Here is a 26,476-nt window from a genome sequence, read left to right on the forward strand (position 1 = left end):
GTGTCAATAAATTGGAAAAGTTAAAAGAAACAAATTCACAGAAAAAAATTACCAGTCATATCAGATTAATAAGATTAGAGAATGGTATCTACTGGAAATTCACTTAAGAATTTTCAGGCACACACCAAAAAGGGAATCTCCCTACGATCCTCCCCAGATTGTTTGAATATGTCCTGTCCAGAAAAGGGAGGACTGACTGAATTCTCAAGTTTCGTGCTAAATTCTAATGATAGACTGAAAGTCAATTTAAATATTATCTGAAGTGGGAGTGAGAGAGAAAGGACAAAGCATCAGCACTCAGGTCAAGCATGGGAGGTCAGACAAGTCATGGAATTACTGTAAAGGTCACACTGAGAGAATACCTCCACTGCTCCTTTTCATTATTTTGTGCAATCTCGGACATTCAAAAGTTTCCATCTTGAATTTAGAGTTGAACTCTTCCTAATTTGATCAAAACTGGAAGAATATCAACTTTGCAGGTTTATCTGCCATTTCCTGTTTCAGAAAGGATTCACAGTATTATGAACTTCTTCTTCATGTAACTGCGTTTCTACTACTTCTGCCCAATCAACAACAACAAATAATTAAGAAGTGGATGAAATTATGCAAGAACATGGGCTTTGAATTCAGTGGAACCAGGATTCAAATATACCATGTATTTTGTACAGTGGTATAAGATTTAGTAATTATTAGAATTACTAAGCCCAGTACAGAAAGCCTGTATGTAGGTGCTCTGTAATAAGTCTAGGCCCAGCTCCTTCAGAATATTGGTGGAGATAGCATGTTTCTAAATGGATCTAACTCATATTGATGAAAATGCTTCTCCTAGGGTCTGGCTTGGGAAGCTCTAAATATCACATATTTAATAATCCTATTGTTTCAACAAAAAGGTTCAGATTAAAGAACTTTTTTTATTTTTGGTTTACCACATTTCCCAGGAAGCTTGTTAATGTTTTAATCTGTTAGTATGAAAGATAACATCCTTTTTAAGTGGCTCTGGAAAAAGATAATAGAAGACACAGGGGCATCAGTTGGCTGGCTGGCTGCCAACCCCAAGCTGCTCTCCTGGTGTTCTATTCGTGTGTTGAACTATATGGAAAGCTACTTCTGTGGATTGGCCTGCCTTTAAAAAATGAATTCCCCCAGTGGGAAATGTATTTACAGCATAAACAACTTCTAATAAATAGTTCATATTTGGCAAATTCTTCTTTGGGTACATAATGATATCAAACTAATTTTGGACTCTAGGAATTGTTAGTTCTTATAACTCTCAACATGGGAGTTTTCCTAAACTCTAGGACCTAACTTATTACTGAGTTCTGAAGTCACCTGCTGAGGAGAACTGCAACTATCATTAGTTGATTATAAACAATGCTAAAAATATAGAGAGACAATGTCAGGGATCATCATATATAGTAAGGGGAAGTATTGTTTGGAAAACTTTTGTGTCTATGTTATATGTGAGTGTGTATGTGTGTATACACACAGGTATGGTGTCAAAAGTACTCCTTACTCTGGGTCTTGATCAAAATGAGAATAAAAGCAGCTCCATGTTAGCTGAGAAAAAGGTTTCCCAGTAATGTGGGCCAGGGGGTCTAATTCTAATGGTTCTAAAATATGAGATCCCACAACAAATGCTTCACACACATAGCCCCCTTATACAGTAGGCAGTTGCCAGTGCTCAAGTTTGTATGTCAGTTTTGGGGGCTCAGAGTATATCATATAAGACTTATTAAGCCAGTCCACTAAAGTCTTCTTTTTGTACTCATTTATTTTTTTGTTTGTTCTTTTTTAGTTATGCATAACAGTAGAATGTGACTTGATATATCATACATACATGGAGTATTACTTCCCATTCTTGGGGTTGTACATGAAATGAAGTTAAACACTGGTCATGTATTCATATGTGAACTTAGAAAAGTTATGTCTGATTCATTCTACTGTCTTTCCCATTCCCATTTCCCCTCTATTCCCCCCATTCTCCCCTCTCCGATCCAGTGAACCTCCACTCCCCACCCCCCCACATCACCACCTATAGTGAATTAGCATCTGTATATCAGAGAGAATATTCAGCCTTTGGTTTTTTGAATTGGCTTATTTCACTTAGCATGATAGCTATCCATTCACCAGCAAATGCCACAGTTTCATTCTTCTTTCAGGCTAATATTCCATTGTGTATATGTACCACATTTTCTTTGATAATTCATCTACTGAAGGGCATCTAGGTTGGTTCCACAGCTTAGCTATCATGAATTGAGCTGCTATGAACATTGATGTGGCTGCATCACTATAGTATGCTGATTTTCAGTTCTTTGGGTATATGCTGAGGAGTGGGATAACTGGGTCAAATGGTGTTTCCATTCCAAGTTTTCTGAGGAATTTCTATACTGCTTTCCAGAGTGGTTGTGCCAATTTGCAGTCCTACCAGCAATGTATGAGTGTACCTTTCCCCCCACATCCTTGCCAAGATCTATTGTTGGTTGTCTTTTTGATAAGTGCCATTCTGACTGGAGTGAGATGAAATCTCAATGTAGTCTTAATTTGCATTTCTGTAATTGCTAGAAATGTTGAACATTTTTTCATATATTTGTTGATTGATCATATTTCTTTTGTGAAGTGTCTGTTAAGTTCCTTTGCCCATTTATTAATTGGCTTATTTTTTTGAAGTTTTTTGAATTCTTTATATATCCTAGAGATTAATGCTCTGAGGTGCAGGTGACAAATATTTTCTCCCATTCTGTAGATTCTCATTTCATGTTATTGTTTCCTTTGCTGTGAAGAAGCTTTTTAGAGGGCTCGGGCTATAGCTCAGTGGTAGAGCACCTGCCTTGAACATGTGAGGCACTGGGTTCAATCCTCAGCACCACATAAAAATAAATATATTGTGTCCAACTACAACTAAAAAAAAAATATTATTATTTTTTTTAAAGAAGCTTTTTAGAGTGAAGTCAAGGACTGGCCATAGAGATGTCTTGCTGGATGCTGGGTCATCCCATTCTGGAAAATTGTAGATGGGATTGTAAAATAGTGATCTAAAGTCAAATTTATTCTACTAATATATTTTTAGCTTGGACAGTGTGTTAAGAAATTTTGATTTAGACATTAATAGTTTTTCAAAGACTAAAGATTCTACACACACACACAAAGAAGCTTTTTAGTTTGATAAAATCCCATTTATTGATTCTTGATTTTATTTCTTGAGCTTTAGGAGTCTTCCTGTTAAGGAAATCAGGTCCTAAGCTGACATAATGGAGAATTGGGCCAACTTTTTCTTCTAGTAGGTGCAGCGTCTCTGGTCTAATGCCTAGGTCCTTGATCCACTTTGAAATGAGTTTTGTGCAAGGTGAGAGATAGGGGTTCAATTTCATTCTGCTACGTATGGATTTCTAGTCTTCCTAGCACCATTTGTTGCAGAGGCTATTTTCTCCAATGTATGTTTATGGTACCTTTGTCTAGTATGGGATAACTTTATTTATGTGGGTTTGTCTTCATGTCTTCTATTCTGTACCATTGATTTTCACGTGTATTTTGATACCAATACAATGCCATTTGTTACTATAGCTCTGTGCTCTGTAGTATAATTTAAGATCTGGAATTGTGATGCCTTTTGTTTCACTTTTCTTGCTAAGGATTTTTTTTTTTTTTTTCGCTATTCTGGGCATCTTATTTTTCCAAATCAATTTCATGACTGCTTTTTCCATTTCTATGAAGAATGTCATTGGAATTTTAATAGGAATCGCATTAAATCTGTATAAATGCTTTTGGTAGTATGACTATTTTGACAATATTAATTCTGCCTATCCAAGATATGGGAGAATCTTTCCATCTTCTAAGGTCTTCTTCAATTTCTTTCCCACTAAAGTCTCTTTAACCTCTAATGTACTCTGACAGAAATACGAAACACCCCAAGAACCACGCATAAAAATACACTATATGGACAATGCAATTATTTTCCATTTATAAAGTAAGAGGCTCAATAACCTCATGATGACTTTAGTTAAAACAGTCACATCTCCCACTAAGCCTCAGGCTAACATCATTCTAAATGGAGAAAAATTGAAGGCATTCCCTCTAAAAACTGGAACAAAATAGGGATGCCCTCTTTCAACACTTCTATTCAACTCAGTTCTTGAAACACTGGCCAGAACAATTAGACGAAAGAAATCAGAGTGATATGTATAGAAAAAGAACTTAAATTAACACTATTTGCTGACGATGATTCTATACCTAGAAGACTCAGAAAACTCCACCAGAAAACTTCTAGAACTAGTAAATGAATTCAGCAAAGTAGCAGGATATAAAATAAACACCCATAAATCAAAGGCATTTCTGTATATCAGTGACAAAGCCTCTGAAAAGGAAATGAGGAAAACTACCCCATTCACAATAACCCTCCCCAAAATAAGATACTTTGGAATCAACGAAAGAGGTGAAAGGTCTATACAATAAAAACTACAGAACCCTAAAGAGAGAAATTAAAGAAGACCTTAGAAGACGGAAATATCTTTTGACAATATTAATTCCTGGATAGGCAGAATTAACATTATCAAAATGACCATACTACCAAAAGCACTTTGCACTTAATGCAATTTGGATAAAAATCCCAATGACATTCCTCATAGAAATAGCAAAAGCAATCATAAAATTCATCTGGAAAAATAAGGAGACCCAGAATAGCTAAAGCAATCCTTAGCAGGAAGAGCGAAGCAGGTGGCATCGCTATAGCAGACCTTAAACTATACTACAGAACAATAGTAACAAAAACAGCATGGTATTGGCACCAAAACAGACTGGTAGACCAATGGTATAGAATAGAGGACACAGAGGCTGACCCACAAAATTACAATTATCTTATATTAGACAAAGGTGCCAAAAACATACACTGGAGAAAAGACAGCATCTTCAACAAATGGTGCTGGAAAAACTGGAAATCCATATGCAACAAAATTAAATTAAACCCATATCTTTTCCCATGCACAAAACTTAATTCAAAATGGATTAAGGACCTAGGAATTAAACCAGAGACTCTATGTCTAATAGAAAAAAAAGTAGGCCCTAATCTTCATCATGTGGGATTAGGCCCCAACTCCTATAGCACAAGAATTAAAATCAAGAATCAATAAATGCGATGAAATCAAACTAAAAAGTTTTTTCTCAGCAAAAGAAACAATCTGTGAGGTGAACAGAGAGCCTACACCTGAGAACAAATCTTTATCCCTCACACATCAGATAGAACACTAATCTCTGGGGTATATAAAGAACAAAAAGCTAAGCACTGAAAAAACAACCCAATCAACAAATGGGCCAAGAACCTGAACAGAAAAGGATATACAATCAATCAACAAATATATGAAAAATTGCTCATCATGTCTAGCGATCAAGAGAAATGCAAATCAAAACTACTCTTAAGATATCATCTCACTCCAGTCAGAAATGGCAACTATTATGAAGACAAACAATAAGTGTTGGTGAGGATGTGGGGAAAAAGGCACACTCATACATTGCTGGTGGGACTGCAAATTGGTGCAGCCAATCTGGAAAGCAGTATGGAGATTCCTTGGAAATCTGGGAATGGAACCTCCATTTGACCCAGCTACCCCTCTTCTCAGACTATACCCATAGGATTTAAAAACAGCATACTACTTCTTTGATATAAGGGGGGGCGACTCAAAACAGAGCAGGGAGGAAGAACATGAGAAGAAGATTACCATCAAACAGGGACAAGAAGTGGGAGGGAATGGGAGAGAGAAGGGGAATTGCACGGAAGATGGAAGGAGACCCGCATTGTTATACAAAAATACATACAAGAGGATGTGAGGCGAAGGGGAGAAAAAAAAAAGAGAGAGAGAAATGAGTTAGGGTAGATGGGGTAGAGAGAGGGGAAGGGAGGGGAGGGGAGGGGGGACAGGAAGAGGATAGGAAGGGCAGCAGAATACAACAGACACATGGCAGTATGTATAAACGTGGCTGTATAATCAATGTGATCCTGCAATCTGTACAGTGGGAATAATAAGAATTCATACCCCATTTGAAACAAATGTATGATATATGTCAAGATCAATGTAATGTTTTGAGCAACTAATAAATTTCTGATGTTTAAAAAAATATATAAATAATTCTAAACTGTGAATTAGTTGTAAAGAAGTCAAATAAAGATTTAATTTCTTTGGTGATGAGAAAAAAGAAACAGCATACTACAGGGACACAGCCACATCGTTTATAGCAGCACAATTCACAATAGCTAAACTGTGGAACCAACCTAGATGCCCTTCAGTGGATGAATGGATTAAAAAAATGTGGTATATATACACAATGGAATATTACTCAGCAATAAAAGAGAATAAAATCATGGCATCTACAGGTAAATGGATGGCACTGGAGAAGATAATGCTAAGTGAAGTTAGCCAATCCCCCCAAAAACAAATGCCGAATGCTTTCTCTGATATAAGGAGGCTGACTCATAGTAGGGTAGGGAGGGGGAACATGGGAGGAATAGATGAATTCTAGATAGGGAAGAGGGGAGGGAGGGAAAGGGAGGAGGTAGAGGATCAGCAAGGATGGTGGAATATGATGGACATCATTATCCAAAGTACATGTATGAAGACACGAATTGGGTGTCAACCTACTTTATATACAGAGATATGAAAAACTGTGGTCTTGATGTGTAATAAGAATTGTAGTGCAAAAAAAGTACATGTATAAAGACATGAATTGGCGTGAACATACTTTATATACAGAGATATGAAAAACTGTGCTCTATGTATGTAATAACAATTGTAATGCATTCCGCTGTCCTGTATTTAAAATAATAAAATCAATTAAAAAAATGAAAAAAAAAAACCAGTCACATCTCTGGACTCAGATCTGGAGTGAAATAAGAAGGATATTTAAGGGTTCTTCTCACTCCATACATGATGTTTTTAAAATCACCTTTTACTATTTAGCCTTTCTCATCACAATGGAAGAGGGAGTGTGGGTAGAGGGACAAAAACAGACTATTGCATTAGCTGTGAGCCACTTCCTACATCCACTCTAATTAGTTCTCTTTACTTTTTGCTCTCCCAGAAAAATCTTGAGCTTTCTTATGACCAAGATAAAATATATTTCTGACTCAAAAAAAGATTAAGTCATAACATTTTAAAATACATTTGGATATTAATACTTTTAAATTTTATGTTATTTGACTAGTTATTCTAGACTGATAAAATAAAAATTAAAGTGCCAGGTATCAAGATTTGAAATGTTCTGTTAGCAAGAAATTGGTAAGGCTAGAAAGGAAAGATAAAATCAAAGATGATTAAGAAATATCTGCCAAGTCTTTAGTCTGGCTGGTGTTTCCTATTAGAAAGCAGATGGTTGTAGAGAGATAGAATGCCTTGTGGTTTACTTAAGATTGATGAGAATTTCCTATGAAGTCCACTCCTAAAATAAAGCTGAGATAAAGCTGCAGTCCATTTTTTGTTTATTCCCCCACAGAGCCTCAATTATAAAATGAGTTTAGATATTATTTTCCTTTTCCATCACCTTGTCATAAGGGACCTTCCTATACAACCTGTGTTAGTTTGGGACCTCTGGGAAGCAGACACCAAGATGGAGTTGGAGATACAAGATATTTATTGGGAGTAATCCTGTGAAAGATACAGAAGTAATGTTAGTAGGCAGGGAAAATCTGTAAGGCCATTAATTCCTGCATAGTGTGAATCATGATATAACCAGTAGATTCCCATGGTCATGGACCCACACCTATACCTCTTTTACTGAATGCTATAATATGTGAGAATTCATGCCTACTGATGGACCAGGTACTTTGTAAGTCTCCAGTCAGTGGTAGTTTTCCTGAGGTTCTGGGGATAGAAAAAGGCAAACTCGTACTTGAAACTGATGTTCGTTCTTCTGAGAATGAACTGCTCATCTTTCCAGGGCAGAGTGGGCCAAAGCTAATCAAAGTGTTTGATTGGTCTCCACAAGGAACAGTACCATACTGGAAGGCTCAGGTTTGGTCTCTTGTTAGCACATTGGAAATTCAGAATAGTTGAATTAGCCTGAATCAGTAGTCAGATCAGCCTTGTTAAGTGAAAGTTCATCTCTGCTCTAGTGACCACTCACCAAAGTGCCTGATGACAAAGCCTAGCTAATGTCAACTGAGTCATCTGATCTATTTGGTCAGTGCCTTGTTTGTGACTGATACTTTTCTGGTGGGCATTATTAAATAAGTGAAAAAAAAAAATCATGCTTCCTGTTCATTCCCATAAGCCCCTTACAGAGAACTCCTTATCTCTGATTTTTTAGTCTTTTTCTCTTCCAGGCCCTCACCAGCCAGCCAGGCTATTCATTACAACAGGTAAGTCAAGAAAATGTTCACCTCAGGCTTTCTCCTTCTACATAAAGTATTGATCAGGACAACTACTCATAGTTCCATCCGTTGGAAATTTTCTCCCTCAACACTGTCTTTTGAGATCAACCCAGGGACTGTTTTGAATGCTTTTATTGATAATAAACCAGGTACAGTCACAAAAGAAATAGCAGAGGCTCAGGAAGACAAAGTTCATTCTAATCACAGGTTATAGAGACAGAAGTCAGAATATCCCACACAGGATGATCCCAGCACGGCCAGGAGTTGGAAAAATAGGAATGAGGGGAAAGCATGAGACCAAAGATTTTAGGGATTTCTGCTGGAAAGAAAATGCAGAACAAGGTGAATAGTTTAGGATTTTAGCAGGCTTTAAGCTGTCAGGGTGGTCTCTGATTGTTTGACCTGACCCTGGCATAATTACAACAGAGGAATATTGTTTTCTGGGGAGCAGGGAACAGATAGAGATGGTTTACCTCTGGATTCATTTGCATAGCAAAGACATGTTCCCAGCTTATAAATCTAGTTTGTTTTTTTTCTCCTTCTTCACCTGGTCATACAACCGTAGATGGCCGAGGAAAAGAAACAGATGCAACTGGGGTGGATGATAGAAAAATATGGACTACTTGCCTATGTAGCTTATTTGTGCTCTCTAACCCTGCTCAGGTGCAATCCCCAGATGTACTATTTCCATCTCACAATGAATTGATACTGGGCATGTCATAAAATTGATGGGTCTAGCAGAACCTGTTCATTATGGGCAGCTCCAGAGACAAGGTAGTCAGATGCTGTCTCTACTAGAGACCAGGAATATACCAGGAGTTGTTTTTCAAAAGACATAGAAATATATCCACTGTAAATGGTATATGCTTGTGGCAGAAACCCAGGGGCTTGCGTTATAATTTTCCGATTGGGTTTTCCATAAACTTATATTCTCTCTCCTGCTCTCGACACGTCCAATGCCATAGGATCTGCTGTATTGCATGGCCCAAGAGGCAAAGTTGCCTGTGCCAAAGGCTGGGCCTTCTGCAGAATTCTTTTCTGTTCATGACTCCATGAAATCTGGAAGCCTTTCCTGTCACTTGTTATATGGGTCAAAGCAGAATTCCTAGGTGTAGAATAATAGTTCTAAACCAGGTATGATTTTGTTCCCTAGGGGGCATTTGGCAGTTTGGAGCCATTTTTTAAATTTCTGACTGGAGAAGAGATACTGCTATTGGTATTAACTTGGGTAGAGGCTTAGGACGCTGCTAAACATCCCATCCTTCAATGCACAAGATGTCCCCTTACATGAAGAAATATCTGGTTACAAATGCTAATAGTGCGAAGATTGAGAAACCTGCTGCAGAATGTGTTGCTTTCAAAGTCTGAAGAGGCCTACATACCAGATGCTGTGCAGTACAAGACGAAAGATGCAGCAAATTTTAAATGATTTGTTCTTAGGTGCCTACAAATTTAGGTAATTTAAAATTTAGAATTGCTCTTTTTCTGAATTGAACCCTTTATTATGATTGTTCTCTATCTCTACTGATGTTTTTGCCTTACATCTGGCTCTGTGTAATAGTATGGCAACACCAGCTATTAACATTTATATTTGATCTTTTAAGTGCTTTTGTTTACCTATTGACATAACCAACATTTCCTTATTCTGATTTGTCAAAATTAAGAAAACTTAATTTTCCTCATAATACTTTGCTAAATACAAGTGTTTAAAATGTTTGCATTTCTACTTGAATGAGATTGCCCTACAATTATATGCTTGTTGAACTTTCTTATCAAGATTATGCTAGTTTCATAAAATCAGTTTCCTTTTTTAGTTTGCTGAGAACTTACTCTATCTCTATTATCCTTTCCTTAAAATTCAATAAATCCTTACAAATTACAAATAACTGAATATCAATATATTTGAAAGTTTGAAAAAAACCTTTTCCTCCCAAAGCACAATCTAACTTTTTGATAAACCTTTCTCTTTTATTCTCTGTAATTTTAGTTCTTGAGGTTTTATTCTATTTTGTGTGTGTGTGTGTGTGTGATGCTGAGTGTTGAACCCAGGGCACCTTGTGATGCTAACCATGACTCTACCACTAAGCTAAACTTTCAGCCCCATTTCATTCTATTTCCTTCTGATGGGTTTTTCAGACCCATGAATTCTATCTTTAGCTGTGACTAATCGGTTATAAACCCAACCAATGAGTTTAATATAGATTTTTAAGTTGAATGGCAAACGCATAAAAATTGTACATATATACACATTGTTATGTTTAAAACATTTATAATTTTTAACATTTAAAATCTTTTCTTCTAGCTTTTTGAAATAAACAGTAAAATATTGTTATCTATAGTCACTCTACTGTGCAATAGTACACTATTACTTCTTTTAAAAATAATTTTAAGTTATAGATGGACACAATACCTTTATTTATTTATCTTTGTGGTGCTGAGGATCAAACCCAGGGCCTCACATATGCTAGGCGAGCACTATACCACTGAGTCACAACCTCAACTCCACAACATCCAACTCTTAGTACCTATTGATCTACCCCTTCCTATACACCTCTCCCTTCAACTCTCTTCATCCTCTGGTAACAATTCTACTCTGAATTTCTGTGAATAATATTTTTAGATCTATCAGGTCATGCAGTACTTACTTGTCTTTCTGTGTCTGGCTTTTCACTTGACATAATGATCTCTAGTTCCATCCATGTTGTCCTAAATGTCAGAATTTGCTTTTTATGGAAATACTGAAGAATATTCCAATGTGCTTATGTACCACTTCTTCTTTATCCATTCATCAGTTGATAGACACTTAGAACCTATTTCCATTTCTTGGCTATTGTGAATACTGCTTCAATAAACATAGAAGTGCAGACATCTCTTGACAAACTGACTTCATCATTTAGGATGTATACCCAGTTGTGGGTTTGCTGGATTATATGGCAAGCTATATTTTTAATTTTTTGAGGATACTTAATTAATAAATAATGATACTTAATTAATACAACTGTTGTATTAATTCACATTCTCACCAACAATGTGCAAGGGTTCCTATACATCCTCACCAACACTTGTGTCTTGATAATAGTCATTCTTATTGTAGTTAAGTGATACCTCATTGAGGTTTTGATTTGCATTTCCATGATTAGTGATGTTGAACTTTTTTTTCATAGGGTTGTTGGTCATCTGTATGTCCTTTTGAGAAATATGTAATTAGGTGTATTACTCACTTAAAAATGTTTTTTGAGTTCCATGTATATTCTAAATATTAATCCTTTATGAGGCTTCCTTTGCCGAGTTTTTAGTTACTCTATGTTTGGCCCTACCATTCCATTTGGTACTTTCTAGTTACCTGGTAAACTCTTCATCTCGTCTCCTAGGTTAGGTAAGCATAATTAAAAACCTGTGGTCCTGTCAATTGTATTTTTAGTTGTTTTGCGTCCACACATGCCTTGTTACTTTGTGGTAGACATCCAATTTATAAAACTGTAGTTAATACTTGGAAGGTCTTGAACTCCAATTCCTGTCCACCTTTATCTGCAGGAAGCCATCAGAAGTATTTAAGTATTTTCATCTTCTTGGATACTTCCTCCAGGAATCTCTCTACAAAAACCTCAAAGAAGTTGCTCCCATAGACAAGTTCACCTAGGTTTCTGATGTCCTTCAAATTGATTTTTTGAAACAATTTTGTCCACTTTCTAAATGCTCTCAATTGGGAAGTTGGTTCAAATCATCTTAACATTATAGCAGAAATCCCTTCCTGTTGAAACTATACAAGAACGCTTCTGAAAGATAAAGGTATATGAAAAGGGTATAGATAACAGGTAACATTTACAAGTAATCAAATTTGGCTTTTAAAAAATTCCACTTATGTTCACATAAAATGCTTGCATGCACAGATACATACCAATATTGGCATAATGTATAATCTTGGTATGATGATTAGTATATCCTATGCAAGAATATAAGTAACAGCAACTGGGATCATTGGAAGTCATCTTGGAAGAGGGCTTTAATTCTATAATAAAGTTTGATCTTTGATTAACAGTCTTTCTACATTTTGTATATAAGATTTCTCTTCTCCATGAAATTTTGGTATATGAATTCCTACTTTTGGGTTAAGGCTTTTCCATAGTCACTCCATTTGTATGTTTGGTGTGCATTCTTTTGATACCAGTTCACCTTAACATGTTCATAGGTCTCTCCAATATGAACATAAATGGATATGAGGCAAATAATCCTTTGGTGACCATCTCCCCAAATATTTCTCCATTGATTGCAGATATTGAGGTGTGACTTTAAGAATTTCCCATGATTACATTTTCTCCATCTGAATTCTCTGACATCCAGTAAAACTGAAGTCCTGCTCTCACAAATTATGTCTCTCCTATAAGATTCTCCAAAGGAACCTAAAATACTGTCTGGTCAGTGTGGTCTAAATATTGGAGAAATCATTCATGAATTGACTATCATGTCTTTTGGACTCATTATGGTTCCATAATTTTTATATTTTTTTTGTTAACTACAATGTCACTTCATTAATCTATGCTACAACTTACTGAAATCTTTACCTGGTAGTCATTAATATAGCATATGGAAATGCAATTACTAACCTCAAATACCTTAGTCCATCCTTTAGAATAGAAATAAAGCTGTGAAAACAATTCAGTACTGAAGTATATATCCATCTATCTTCTTTTAGATGCCTTGTTTCAATAATTTAGTTAAGTTTTTTTTTACAAACACTCCACATAGCTCTTTTTAACTTAGTACTTAAACCCAAAAAAGATAATTTACTTTGGGAAAAAAGTGATAGGAATAGAGAATATCATTCCTTGTAAAATTTTACTCCAATCTGTATTATTTTGAATTAATCTATCATTATTCCACAGATTAAAAAAATTAGAGAATTTAGTTATTACTAATAATCAATGCCAGGGATCAGTCAAGCATAGTTTGTGGGCCAAACTCAATTTTATTGGAACACATTCATGTTCATTCACTTCTGTATTGTTTATGGCTAATGGCAAAACTACAACAGCAGAGCTGAATAGTTCCATAATGATTGTATGACTTGCAAAGCATAATATACTTACTGTCCTTTCCCAGAACAAGTTTGCTAACTCCTGATCTATACCACAAAAATAATACTTAAAATGGACTTTAAGGTAATCCAACAGTCATTTTTTAATTAAAGTACTGGGTGAAACAGATTTTCATTTGTATTTTAAAAGTACATTGCTAATAGTTTCGCTCACTTCAAATACTATAATACCAAAACATTCACAACTATGTCTAATTACCAACAAATGTAAAATCTAGAAATGAAATTTCCAAGAAGTAAATCTGAGAAGATATCTAAAGACTATATTCTCTCAAATAATTAGTTTATAACTATTATGTTTTAAGATAGCTTTTTTAACAAATGGTGCTAGGAAAACTGGATATCCATATGTAGAAGAATGACACTAGACTCCTGTCTCTCACCCTACACAAAAGTCAAATCAAACTTTATCAAAGACTTAGGAATTAGGTAATATACTTTGCAATTGTTAAAAAAACATAGGATCAAAACTCCATCATATTCATGCAGGAACTGTCTTCCTTAACAAGACCACTAAGGCTCAAGAAGGAAAACCAGGAATCATTAAGTGGGATGGCATCAAATTAGAAATCTATGCACAGCAAAAGAAAATATTAAGAGCATGAGGAAATGCCTGCAGAAATGGGGAAAAAAAAAACCTCTGCTAGCTATTCCTCTGATAGGGGATTAATGTCCCTAAGAACTCAAAAAGGTTACCACCCAAAAAACAAATAACCCAATCAATAAATGGGCAAAAGAACTAAATAGACACTTCTCAAAAGAAACACAAATGGCCAAATACATGAAAAAATGTTTAACATCTAAATGCAGATCAAAACTATACTGTTTTATCTTACTCTAGTCAGAAAAGAATTATCAATGCAAATAATAAAAACTGGCAAGAATGTGGGGGGAAAAAATCACACATATACATTGTTGGGGGAATTCCAAATTAGTGTAACTGCTCTGGAAAGCAGTGTGAAGAGTCCTTAAAAAACTGGAAATGGAAATCAGACAGACCCAGCTTATTCCACTCCTTGGTATTTATCCAAAAGAATTAAAATCAGCATGCTACAGAGATATAGCCACAATGTTTATAGCAGCACAATTCACAACAGCCAAATTATGACACCAGCCCAGGTGACCATCAATAAATGAATGGACTAAAAATGAAGTATATATACAAAATAGAGTTTTACTTAGCCATAAAAAAGAATGGAATTAAGGCATTTGCTGGTAAACAGACGAAACTAGAAAAACCATGCTAAGTGAAAAAAGAATCAGAAAATCAAGGGTTCAATATTTTCACTCATGTGGAAAGCTAGAGCAAAATGAGAGTAGATATCATAAAGATATACAGATGATTAGTGAAGGAGTGAGAGAAGAGAGAGGAAGGAGAGATGGGCGAGGGGAGAAAATACAGAATGAATTCAACAAAATCATATTATGTGCATGTATAAGTATACCACAATGAATTCACCCTTTATGTAGATTGATAAAGCACTAACAAAAAACAAACAATTTCACTTGAACAGCAGAGGAAAAATGGAGGGAGGGAGAATTGGGAAATGTAGTAGAACCAGGGACTGAAATGGAATAAAGCAAATTCCATGAATGGATGATTTTGTTTAAAATGAACAACTACTATGTGTAACTATAATGCACTAATAAATGAAAAAAAAATCACCTCATCTATACACTTAAAAATGAGTTCTATACATATGACTGTGCTTGTTTCTGATTTCACTTATTATATGGAATTAAATATTATAATAATTCTGCTTCTTTAAACACATGAATTGAGGAAAATAAAACAAATAAAATAGAATACCAAGAATCTGGAGTAAAAGGAAACTAAGAGCCACACATGGAAAGTTGGTAAAATATTTTCAGAACTTACAGCAAGAATGTGGAAAACACTAAACAGGACAAAACATTCACAATTCAAGGACACAAGAAAAAATTATCTAATGAAGAATACAGACACAATTAAAACTAATTTGGGTGAATAGTGAAGTAATAAACAAAAGGTCAATTGCTAAACCTACATCATTCATACTGATATAAAACAATATAGAAATAAGTTTGAAAAATGTTAAAACTGAAAATTTAAACTACATATCTGGCAAACTATCAGGACTGAAGGACCATTATTAAATTGCTCAAAATAACTTTCCAGTTGAGAGAATAAAATCAAAACAGAAAGTCTACACTGTGGGAATAAATCAAGTAAAAATTCTTAAACAGCTAATTACAAAGTGCATATATTGCAGGTCTTAATACTCCTAATTACAGGTAAATATGACAAACCGTAACTTAAAATATTAATTTTAAGGGTAATATATTTATTAATAAAATGTTTTATTGACTATTGACTGGCTTTTCAAAAATCACTCCCACTGCCTTCGAAATTTCCACAGAACACTAACCTTATAACTTTTAATTAAGTTGTGAACAATATTAGATGTCATTGCTCTTCCTATCTTCTTCCTCCTGACAAAAATAAAAATAGCATGTTTATATGTAAGTGAACTGAATCATGCATGTAGAATGATGATGAGGTTCGAATGAATGGTGAAGATTCTCAAAGTTCACTAGTTAGACTTGAACTACTTTATAAAGACTAGTACTTGGATCATATCAAATGACAAGATGTTGGAATATGAGGTATTAATGCTTATAATCTTTTCAAGTATAAAACAATGCTACCATAAGAAAATGATTTTAAAGAGTAGCTTCTTCCCTTATTCAAACTTAGCAAATTTTATTTTCAGATATATGATCACCCAAAAGGCTAAGAATTTCAAGAATTTAAATACAATAAAAAACTAAACATATCCCAAATGTACTGAAACAAGAGAGAAGTTATGCAGCCTAAGAATTAAACTGCTTAACTAAAACAATTAAATTCAAGATAAATACAAAGATTCAAGTCAAACAGACCTCACCAGATCCATAGAATCTGACATCATACACTATTAAGGTTTGGCTTAATATTTCCAAACCACGAAAACAAAAATATTGTTATCCTTTAATTTTAACATCTCTGCCATAACTAGGATACACTTCAAAATATTTCCAGTGGCTCAAGAAAGTTTAGCCACAGCTCAAAATTCAGGTAACATTTGAATTTTAGAAATCTATACATAATCTCATTTCCCTGACCATTTTTAAAATCCAATTTTCATCTGTATACATGAATTTTAGATCTCCTTTTATGATACAGGGGAAGTGCAGTAATACATCTTCCTAATAAAAATTTCATATTAATGTCAATTTATTTTTCATATTTTACTTGAAAAAATTAGTTGATTTTTACCAAAAAAAATGGTAAAAATAGAGGCAACTATAACTTAGAATTACACAGCTTCTTAATGTTTTATTTATAGCACTCTTTGTACATCAGAAGCTTCACTGATACTTAATTTACTGCAGCATCCTCTGGGTGAAGCACAAAATTACATTAATTATAAACAAAGAAACAAACCACTTTGACTTTTTAAAATTATATATATATTTATATCCAGTTGACAAATAGCATCACAATTATTACTGTATAAAAAACTAAAATTCACCATGGAAGCTAAGGCCTAAGTTCTTATTCCAATCAATCCCTTTTTATCTAAGAGATATTAGAAATTAGATTCCAGTACCTCAAAACAAACAAACAAACAAACAAACAAAAAACAAAACCAAAAGGTCTACATTATTTACATTTGGTATGGAAAATAAAAGCTGCTTTTTGGCTAAGTTAGATTGCTGTTACCTACAGTATTTACATTGTAAATGTTAAGGGGGAAAAAAGTACTACTAAGTACCATTTCAAACAGAAATATGTTGTGTGTCTGGAATTTTGTTCTAAAATTATTTGTATATTCTAATAAGTATCCGTGAATAGTATCTGACTTCTAAAAAATCTACTGAAAGTTTGAAATAGAATACCACTATGCTTCTTTATATTGCTAATCTAGATACTGTTAAATCCAATATTGTAGTAACTGTTAAGCATTGAACTTTAAATGAAACAATGGCAACATGTGTAGGTGGAATTTTATTTCATATTTTAAAATATAATGCCTTATATTTACCCATAATAATGAGACTATCTACTATTCTTTAAATCCTTTAAGAAGTCTCATATATGATACGTCCCTAAACAGTGAAATCTTCTAGTAACTTACCAGAAGAAAGATTAATTTGTTATTTTGTCTTTAGAATTATTTTGCTAATATTTAAAAACATATCTAAACCCTTGGCAAAAACAAACACAATCAATTCAGTGTAACAGACTGAGCTTTAAACCGTACTTTAATTTTCAAAAACTGTAACCTACTGGTTGATTGAACCAAATGTAGAATATTTAAAATGACTCACTATGAAGTGAGTCAAATCAACAATAGAAATGCATAGAAAAGTAGAGATAAGATTTGGGAAAGGTGTAAGGGAGTTCATATGAAAAATGGTAAATGCTAATTTTAATAACAAAAATGATACTAAATGCAGATGAATGTTAAATTAACACAGTATAAAAGAGAATAGCTTAAATAAACTGGGATTCACATATTACAATAGCAAAGTTATGACAGAATGGACCAGACACGAACAGTTCTGAAAATTCTTTTCAGCCTACTTCCAATAGAAATAGTCAGGCTTTTTTCCTGTACATAGTTTGATGCTTTGTCTATACCATATATAGTAGAAAAATAAATTCTTTAGCAACCTAGAAACAGTTTATAAAACTCTTAAAGTTTAATTTTCTTTGCCAGACATGCCAATGTTAAACTGACAGCTATAAATTAAAGCTATATAGACAATAGGTATAAGTAATATAGAACAAGTTAAGAATACTACATTTACCGGATTTTTTTTTTTTAAAATTACTGTACTTTCTTAATTCCTGTGTGCTTTGCAATAGGAATAATAGGGACTTTGTTTTCTTAGAAAAGATAATAACATGTAAGAGTATAACACAAATAAGATAATTTATAATATACATGTACTTCAACAGCAGCCTGGTTCATGTCAACATCTTGGTTCTGAAGTTAAAATTGGAAGTACAATACCTAGGACATAACAGTTAGGAAAGAATATTTTAGAAAACAAATGGAGCAAATCAAACTCTTAGGAGCCTTGAATCTCAAAATCATCTATTTACTATCATACATGTAAGATAACCTTAAAATTCCAGTATGGATGAAGATTACAACATTGATCAAAAAAAATTTATTCTTTACTACATAAAATATGATGTAGCAATGAAATACAAACCATTTCCTTTTTTCAGGAAAAAAAAATGGCATGGTTTGATAATTAAAGAATTTTGAATAAAGCCTAACAAAATTTACCTGTGCCATCTATTCCAAAATTTTTTCCATAATTTAGTGCTCTGGTTGTATCTTCACTAACAAAATATTTAACCCCAAAAGCAGCAGTGATTTATAGCAACTCTGGTACCAACATGAAAGGAAAAAATTGGTTTAAAAAATGGTGTAAAAGCCATTTTGGATTTTAGTACAACACATCACAGAAAAGAATATGAATACAAGTTTGTAATTTTATATACACACACTCCAAGGAGTCTGTCAGTACCCAAAGTATTTTTATTGCTATATTAGCAATGGATTTTTTGGATATGTTTCTAAGGGCCACATAAAAATAGATTCAAGGAACAGATTAAATTGAAGTCCTAGATTAAAATGTTTGGTTTAAAGAATTTTCTACAACAAATTCCATGTTTATGAAAAGTTATATAACCTTATATGAAAATGTCATGAAGTATTTCTCTACACTATACTAAATGTATTCCCCAAGAGGGAAAAATTAAAATATCTAAAATATATTAGATTAAGATTACAAGACCATCATAGATCTTTTGAACATGCATCTGTTTACAGAATTAACCGTATACAAAATGTTTATTTCATTATGGACCATAAAGAAATGAGTTGGTGACAACTATCCTTTGCACAACATTATCAACTCACTTTAGCCACAAACATGTCCTTGGTATGTTCATAAAAGAAATAGGTTCATTTATCCCTCATCAAATCATCCACAGGTTTACTCAGAATTAATGATGAAGGTATAGAAATGTAAAATATGCTGTATAATTTTTCTTTCTTTTAAACAACATCCCAAGCATGGCATTAAGTAGCCTGAAATTAAGAAATATTTAACTGGGCTTTTAGTTATCTATGCAGACTGCTAGAATGTAAATTAAGTTGTCCAAATTAGCACATCAAATAACAAAACCAGCCATAAAGCAGGCTGAAAAGCATTATATGTTTCATATATGTGAGTTTTTAAATCAATTTCTATAGAAAAATTTTATTCACAATATAATGTGACAGAAATTGCCACAGGAATGATATACTGATTGCAATAAGGTTGCATGCAGCAGTAGCTTTGTATTTTATAGCTATTTTTGTTTATAAAAATTAAACCTCTCCAGTCATGCTTACCACATGGTCTTAGATTTGTAATGTAAGTGAATGAGGAATACCATACAGTTCAGAGAGAAAATGTCTCATCATTTTGAATGTGAATTATCTGTACGAAACATGAAGTATTCTACTGAACCCTGAAACATGCATGTGTAGATTTGCTTTTTTTCCAATTTCAGGCTGTCTGCAATCAATTTCTATTTATATAATACCAAGAGGATCCGTCTGTAATTGTGGTTGTATCAGCTGAGGTTGCAATGGTGGTGGTAACTGGAGGGGTACCATTGATTCAACCAACTGTCCTGGATTTGAAGGTGGTGGAGGAGCCACAGTGTTCCCAGTATCTACAATTTCTCCATTGTAAAAGAAAAACTGACACTGTTGAATGAATGTTTCAACAACAGATTGATGGATCTTAGTGGTAGACAGAAACTCTCGATTTTCAAAATCAGGTCTCATCAGGGTTGGCCAAAAACAGATGGATAAGTTGTCTGCTGTCATTAGGTTGATTTTATTTTGCTGACTAACCCTGAAATTATGAAAGGAAAAAACAGAAATCAGAACTCATGACAATTACAGAATCCTAGAGCTAGAAACTATCTCATATTAGTGTTACCTTTTATCCTAACATTGAATTTATGTATCTTTCTTCTTATTCAACTACATTTTGAAAAAGGAAATGAAAATAAAAATCCATATTGTGAGAATGTCAGACAGTCTTTTTAAAAAGTTGTGCCTTGGAAGCCTTCTTAATTTGTGTACATATGTGGGGAAACCCTAAATTCATAAGACAATTATGAGATTAAAAACAAACAAAACCCCACACATTCTTAAACTATTATGAGATTAAAAAATAACCAGGATATGCCATCTCTTTCAAATAGTTTTAGAAAAAATTTTTAATATAACCCAACCAAGAATATTTTGAACTTTCAAAACACTTTTTTTTTGCATTCCATAAAACATCCTTTCTTGGGGAAAAGTTGGAGGGTGGAGGGGCACTGAGGATTGAACTCCGGAGTGCTCTATCACTGAGTTACATCCCTAGCCCTTTTAAAAAAATTGTTTTTTTGAGACAGGGCCTCACTAAGTTGCTGAGGCTGGCCTCAAATTTATAATCCTCTTGCCTCAGGCTTCTGAGTGGCTGGAATGAGGGAGGTGTGTGCCACTATACATAGCTTCATAAAGCAATCTTTTAAATCCTTTAGTATATTGTTAGAAACATCATCTGAAAGACAACATTCAGTTCATGACACATTCTACCTTAAATTTTGTATGTGATTTAATAATTTACAAATGATCATATACAATATTAAGTCAATGGCATACAGTCCTTTAAATTTGGAGGCAAGCACTTCTATTATCTTTAATAAGCAAAAAATTTAAGAGGCAAATCTTGGGCTAGAACTCAAAATTATTCAACTGGGAAGGATCTTTGGAGTTAATCTAACTTTCCTAATTCATACATAAGAGTCCAGAAGCATGTAGGACAGGAGGAAAATCTTAAATATGAAAATAAAAATTCCTAAGATCTAAACCAAAAGAAACCCCAAAATAAAAGTTGTTCATCTGAGATAACATATGTGGTCAAATTATATATATATATATACTATAGATTATATATATATATATATATATATCCCTCCCCCCATGGTAAAACTCATTAGTATTTGTTGAAAGAGGCTTAAAATCAACCTTTTGTTAAAAGATGGTAGGTACAGCAGATCTAACATAACCCTCTCCTTACAGTACTGTACTCTTCAAAACAGGAAACTGCTAAGTATACTACAATACTGTGTATGTTGGTATGAGAGATTTGTGGAGAGGGTTATAAAAATAACATGGTATTTTTATGTAATAGGAAAGTGCTAGATTTGCTATTTTAGGTACCACTTTTTAGGAACAAGAGAGGCAGCCATGTCAAGATGTAATGACAAACTAGATACAAATTGATACTTTTATATCAATTTAACTAATTGCTATTAGTTAAAATACAGCAGAGTTTAGATTACCTATCTGGGAAAAGGAAGGGTGATGCAACTGAAGAAGTTAGAAGCACCTAGTGTTACAAGGTTTAGATTTGCTCCTAAGAAAATAAAAACGCTATTTAATCATAAGGGATCTTTACAGAAAGATGTTTTTAGAAAGATCTTTCTGGCATTAGGAGAAAGGAAAAATTAGTAAGGAAAGATGGCAGAGAAAGAGCTCAACTACAACTATGCTATAAGTCCCTACGTAAGAAATGTTAACTAAAGTAGTGGCAAAGGAAAGCAAATGGGGAAAAAAATAGAAAAAATCTCATCTGACACTTAGTGGATGTGGAGAGTCAAAGAGAATATAGCCAAACAATAATTCCGCAGATTAGTTTTTGTAACTTTTCAATCATCTCCTACCCATTTATTTTCTCCTTTACTAGAATGTAAGCTCCATGAAATATATAGCTATTTTATTTTGTTCACCAACATCCCTAGCACTTTGAGAGTACCTGGTACAAAGAAGACCTTATCCAATTATAGTCTAGTTGAACATTCATTTTAAAAATTTAAGTCTGATTGTGTTATTTCTCTGTTCTACTCTCTGGTGGGTCTCCATATCATTCAAGTTAAAAGAGAATGCATTCATGCAGTGCTTCTTTTATAAAAGAAGAGAGGCCTTTTCATTTCTTTTCTTAAAAGAAGAAAAAAATCAGCTAAACTCAATATGGTACTTAAATACAGGGTCTTGTTAAGTTGCTCGGGCTGACCTGAAACTTGCGATCCTCCTGCCTCAGGCTTCTGAGCTGCTAGGATTACAGGAGTATAGTAATTACATTTGATGCATTCATCTCTGTACCCAGCATTCCCTAATCTTTTAATTGAAGCTGTATTTTCATTTCAGTAAAATAGTATATATTCATAAAATACTCCTATACTTCATGTTAGTTAGGTAAAGTCTACTCAGTATCCATTTACACTGTTATCATTCTGCCAAACTCTCCTTACAGTACTGTACTCTTCAAAACAGGAAACTGCTAAGTATACTACAATACTATGTATGTTGGTATGAGAGATTTGTGGAGAGGGTTATAAGAAATGTTCATATAATTTGGTACTACACATTTATAGCAATAATAAACTTTAAACTTCTTTTAAGAAGTACAGAGTAAAATACACTTTGTATAGACCTTGATACTATTTAGTTTTTAAAAAAACAAACAAAACCCAAACTCCGCAGTTACTGACTAACTGCAGTGCTAAGGATCAAACCCAGGGCTTCACACATGCTAGGCAAATGCTCTACCATTGACCTACACCCCTAGCCCTGCAGTTAATAAAAATACCAGTAGAAAACACCATGAAGAGTAAACACAGCTATTAGTATAAAAACTAACAATCCCATTCAGTCCTCAGAACAACTTTGTAAAATGTTATTTTTCTCACTTTACAGTTGAGAAAATCAAGACTTAGCAAGAAAAAGTAATTTCCCCCAAGGTCACAGAACCAGAAATATTTCACACTGACGTCCATTTGATTCTACAGATTAAGCTTTTAATTATTAACACATTATTACCTTTTAGTTAATGAATGCTTTTTGAGAATATCATCTTTTCAGAAAAAAGCAAAAGCTTGAAGCTATGATAAATGTTAATATTTAGGCATAGAAATGTAAGGATTAGTGCCCGGCATTTCAAGTAACAGGATAATTTGTGATAAAATTTCACTGTGTGGGTGGGTGTCGTGGTACATGCCTGTAATAGCAGCAGATCAGGAGGCTGAGTCAGGAGGATCTCAAGTTCAAAGTCAGCTTCAGCAGCTTAGTGAGGCCCTAAGCAACTTAGTAAGACCCTGTCCCTGTCTCAAAATTAAAAAAAAAAAAAAAAAAAATAACAAAAAGGGCTAAGGATGTGGCTCAGTGGTTAAGGGCCCCTGGGTTCAATCCCCAGTACAAAAGAAAAGAACCACCGTATGGAATATTTAAAATAAGAAAGATATAAAACACCAATATAGTATAGTAGAAGAAGCAAATCAAACCTCTTAAGAATTAGATTCTGGGCATAAAATGTGTCACTTATTAAAATGTTTTATGATTTGGGGATTATAATTTCCTTCTTTAAGCCTCAATTTTTCCAAATCCAAATAGGGTGATTTGATTAATTATATGAGGGTCATTTTACAAATAAAATCATAATTTATCCAAACTACAAAGAATAAGCAGGATAAAAAGAAAATATACTGATCATACTTGGTATTTATGTTATTATTTCATGTACAAAAATAACCATATAGTTTTAGAGATAAATAGGAAAATATAAATTAGACAACCATTATAGAAAAACCAATCATGTTTAGTTTGCATTCCTTTAATGAAATTTACAATTATCCAATTTATAAAGTTTACATTTTTTAAATGGATAGTGAATTTTATTTGCAAAAACAAAGCAAAAATACCTGTTTAGATGTGTTATTACATATCTGAATACATCATAGTTTACAGGATGAAATTTCTTAACAATTTCTTTCAAGGCATGAAGACGTTCTGCTTTTTCTGGGATTTCTGTAAGGGTAGTAAAAATTTTGTGTGAAACCCACATACTTAAAAAAACAATTAAGAATGTGTTTGAAACATATTAGGATAGGTAAACAACAACAAAAAGTAATTAAGAATCTGCTAAATTATCTAAATTAAGAAATTAATTTGACTGACATTATCTATACTGCAATAGCCTTCTTATAAGTAAAGCTATTCATCAAAGATCAGAGTGACTCAGCACTGATAATATTGGAAATGGTATATTAGCAATTTACCCAGGCAATTTATATAATTAGATACTGATTTAAAGTTTACTAATTCCTTATAAATCTTCTGGCCTCTTAAAATTAATGCTACAGATAGTAAGTAAATATATCAGGCTTTGTGGGTACAACTATTCAAAGTTGCAGGAGAAGCACAAAAGCAGTAATAAATGATATAACGAATGTTGGCTATCTTCCAATAAACTTTTGAAATTTGAATTATGCATAACTTTAACATGTAATGAGATTTTCTCTTTCTTTTGTTGTAATATTCTGAAAATGGCCCCTGGGTCATAGTTGTCTATACACACTTACTCATAATCTACTTATTAAAAATTGTCATTTATAGGCAGTATAAGCATTTTAAGATAATTACTCTTCAAAAAATATGTAAATTATAAAATAGGGTAACTCAAATGTGGTCCTGTGAAAACTGAGAGATAAAGAGATTGCTTTCGTTTTCTTCTTTCATTTTGGAGGCCATTGTGCATGCTATATCATAATAACTAACAAATACTAACAAATTCTCATGTGTCACATTTTACCTCTGATCCAGCTCTTGAAAATGTCCTTAAGTAGAAAAGTTATGGTCAAGAAATAAGATTTAAGCTATCAGCTGAACCCCTTTCTTAGTTTACAAGCTACACATGTGCATGTATAGGGCAACTATATTTTTTTGAGAATATACCAAAGTGGTTTTTAATTCCTTAAAAAAAGTTTTAATATAATCAAAACTATAATGAAGTAGTAAAAGAACTTGAAAACTACTAATAAAAAGAAAATGTTAAAAAGAAATATAAAGACAAATTTAGTTGTTAATGTAAATCAAGCAGGTTACTTGATGCCCAAAATGATGCCTTACTTTCCAGATAAGCGAGTATCTGCTTACTGGAAACATCTGAATGATTTATATCAAAGTAGGAATTAAGTATCTCATGTTTCTGCCTTACCTTTTCCAAAAACTTAATATTTGAAGCCAAAGTTAATTTCCTTCATTTAAAAAAATGTTTAAATATGTGCAGACTCTACACAGGTTAAGATTTTAATGAAGTACATTACATATCCATTCATTTGAAGTATTTAATATTGTTATAGTGCTTCTGGAGTTTGAATTAAAAATATAAACCACAATAGCATTTAAGTCATCTGGGAGGCTAACTAAAACTGAATATTCTTGGGGGCCACCCCTGGGGATCCTGATTTTATTTCAGTTTAGAGGAAAACATCTTTAAGAAACAGAGTTCTAGTAAGATGAACTTTTATAGCTATATATTTGAGTGTATGACTTGATTTTTTAATATTTAGCAATCAATACCTGAAAACTGACATCAGCAACTTTCTCCCAAAAGGGTGTGTGTGTGTGTGTGTGTGTGTGTGTGTGTGTAGGTAGAAATTTATACTTACTTGCTGCTTCCAATAGCTCTGGATGAAGAGAATATGGAATTAAAGGATCTGGAAGATCTGCAAAAAAAGCTTTAAGAGCTCCAGCTACAGCATTTACTGTTACTTCCATTGAGACTAGATTGATATTATGATCTATAAAACAAAAATTAAAATTTTAACTGATTATAGAAGAATAAGCTAAAAAGATACTTTGAGATCAGAAGATATTAAAACTTCTTATTAGCCACTTTTCTTTAGAGACTGAAAAACTGTATAGATAAGGGAAAAGAGAACCAAGCAAGAAGCTCTTTCTGTTAACAATAAAAAATGCTGTTAGGTTTATTATATTGAAGAACTTTACTAATTCTTAGAGGAATTATGTAAATAAATTATAACTTGAATTTTTTAACTTGTTTTGAAAGGTTAATTATGTAACAAGTTTTTAAAATGA

General features: G+C 33.4%; 1 protein-coding gene across 5 annotated transcripts in view; it reads right to left on the reverse strand.

The window, feature by feature from the left end:
- Positions 1-16,917: 16,917 nt before the first annotated feature.
- Positions 16,918-26,476, reverse strand: part of Arhgap5 (Rho GTPase activating protein 5) — a 103,398-nt gene continuing 93,839 nt past the window's right edge. For all 5 annotated transcript variants that reach the window (XM_058573659.1, XM_046427472.2, XM_046427474.2 and 2 more), the window contains exons 5-7: positions 26,047-26,178; positions 24,298-24,403; positions 16,918-20,399 (exon numbers count right to left, since the gene is read on the reverse strand). In XM_058573659.1, coding sequence (XP_058429642.1) covers positions 20,072-20,399; positions 24,298-24,403; positions 26,047-26,178 — 566 coding nt within the window. In that variant the 3' untranslated portion in view covers positions 16,918-20,071. The remainder of the gene's footprint in view (positions 20,400-24,297; positions 24,404-26,046; positions 26,179-26,476) is intronic.

This window comes from Marmota monax, unplaced genomic scaffold (genome assembly GCF_021218885.2).
Source record: "Marmota monax isolate L192 unplaced genomic scaffold, Marmota_monax_Labrador192_F-V1.1 WCK01_AAM20220418_F8-fsc00222, whole genome shotgun sequence".
Taxonomy (NCBI): Eukaryota; Metazoa; Chordata; class Mammalia; order Rodentia; family Sciuridae; genus Marmota; species Marmota monax.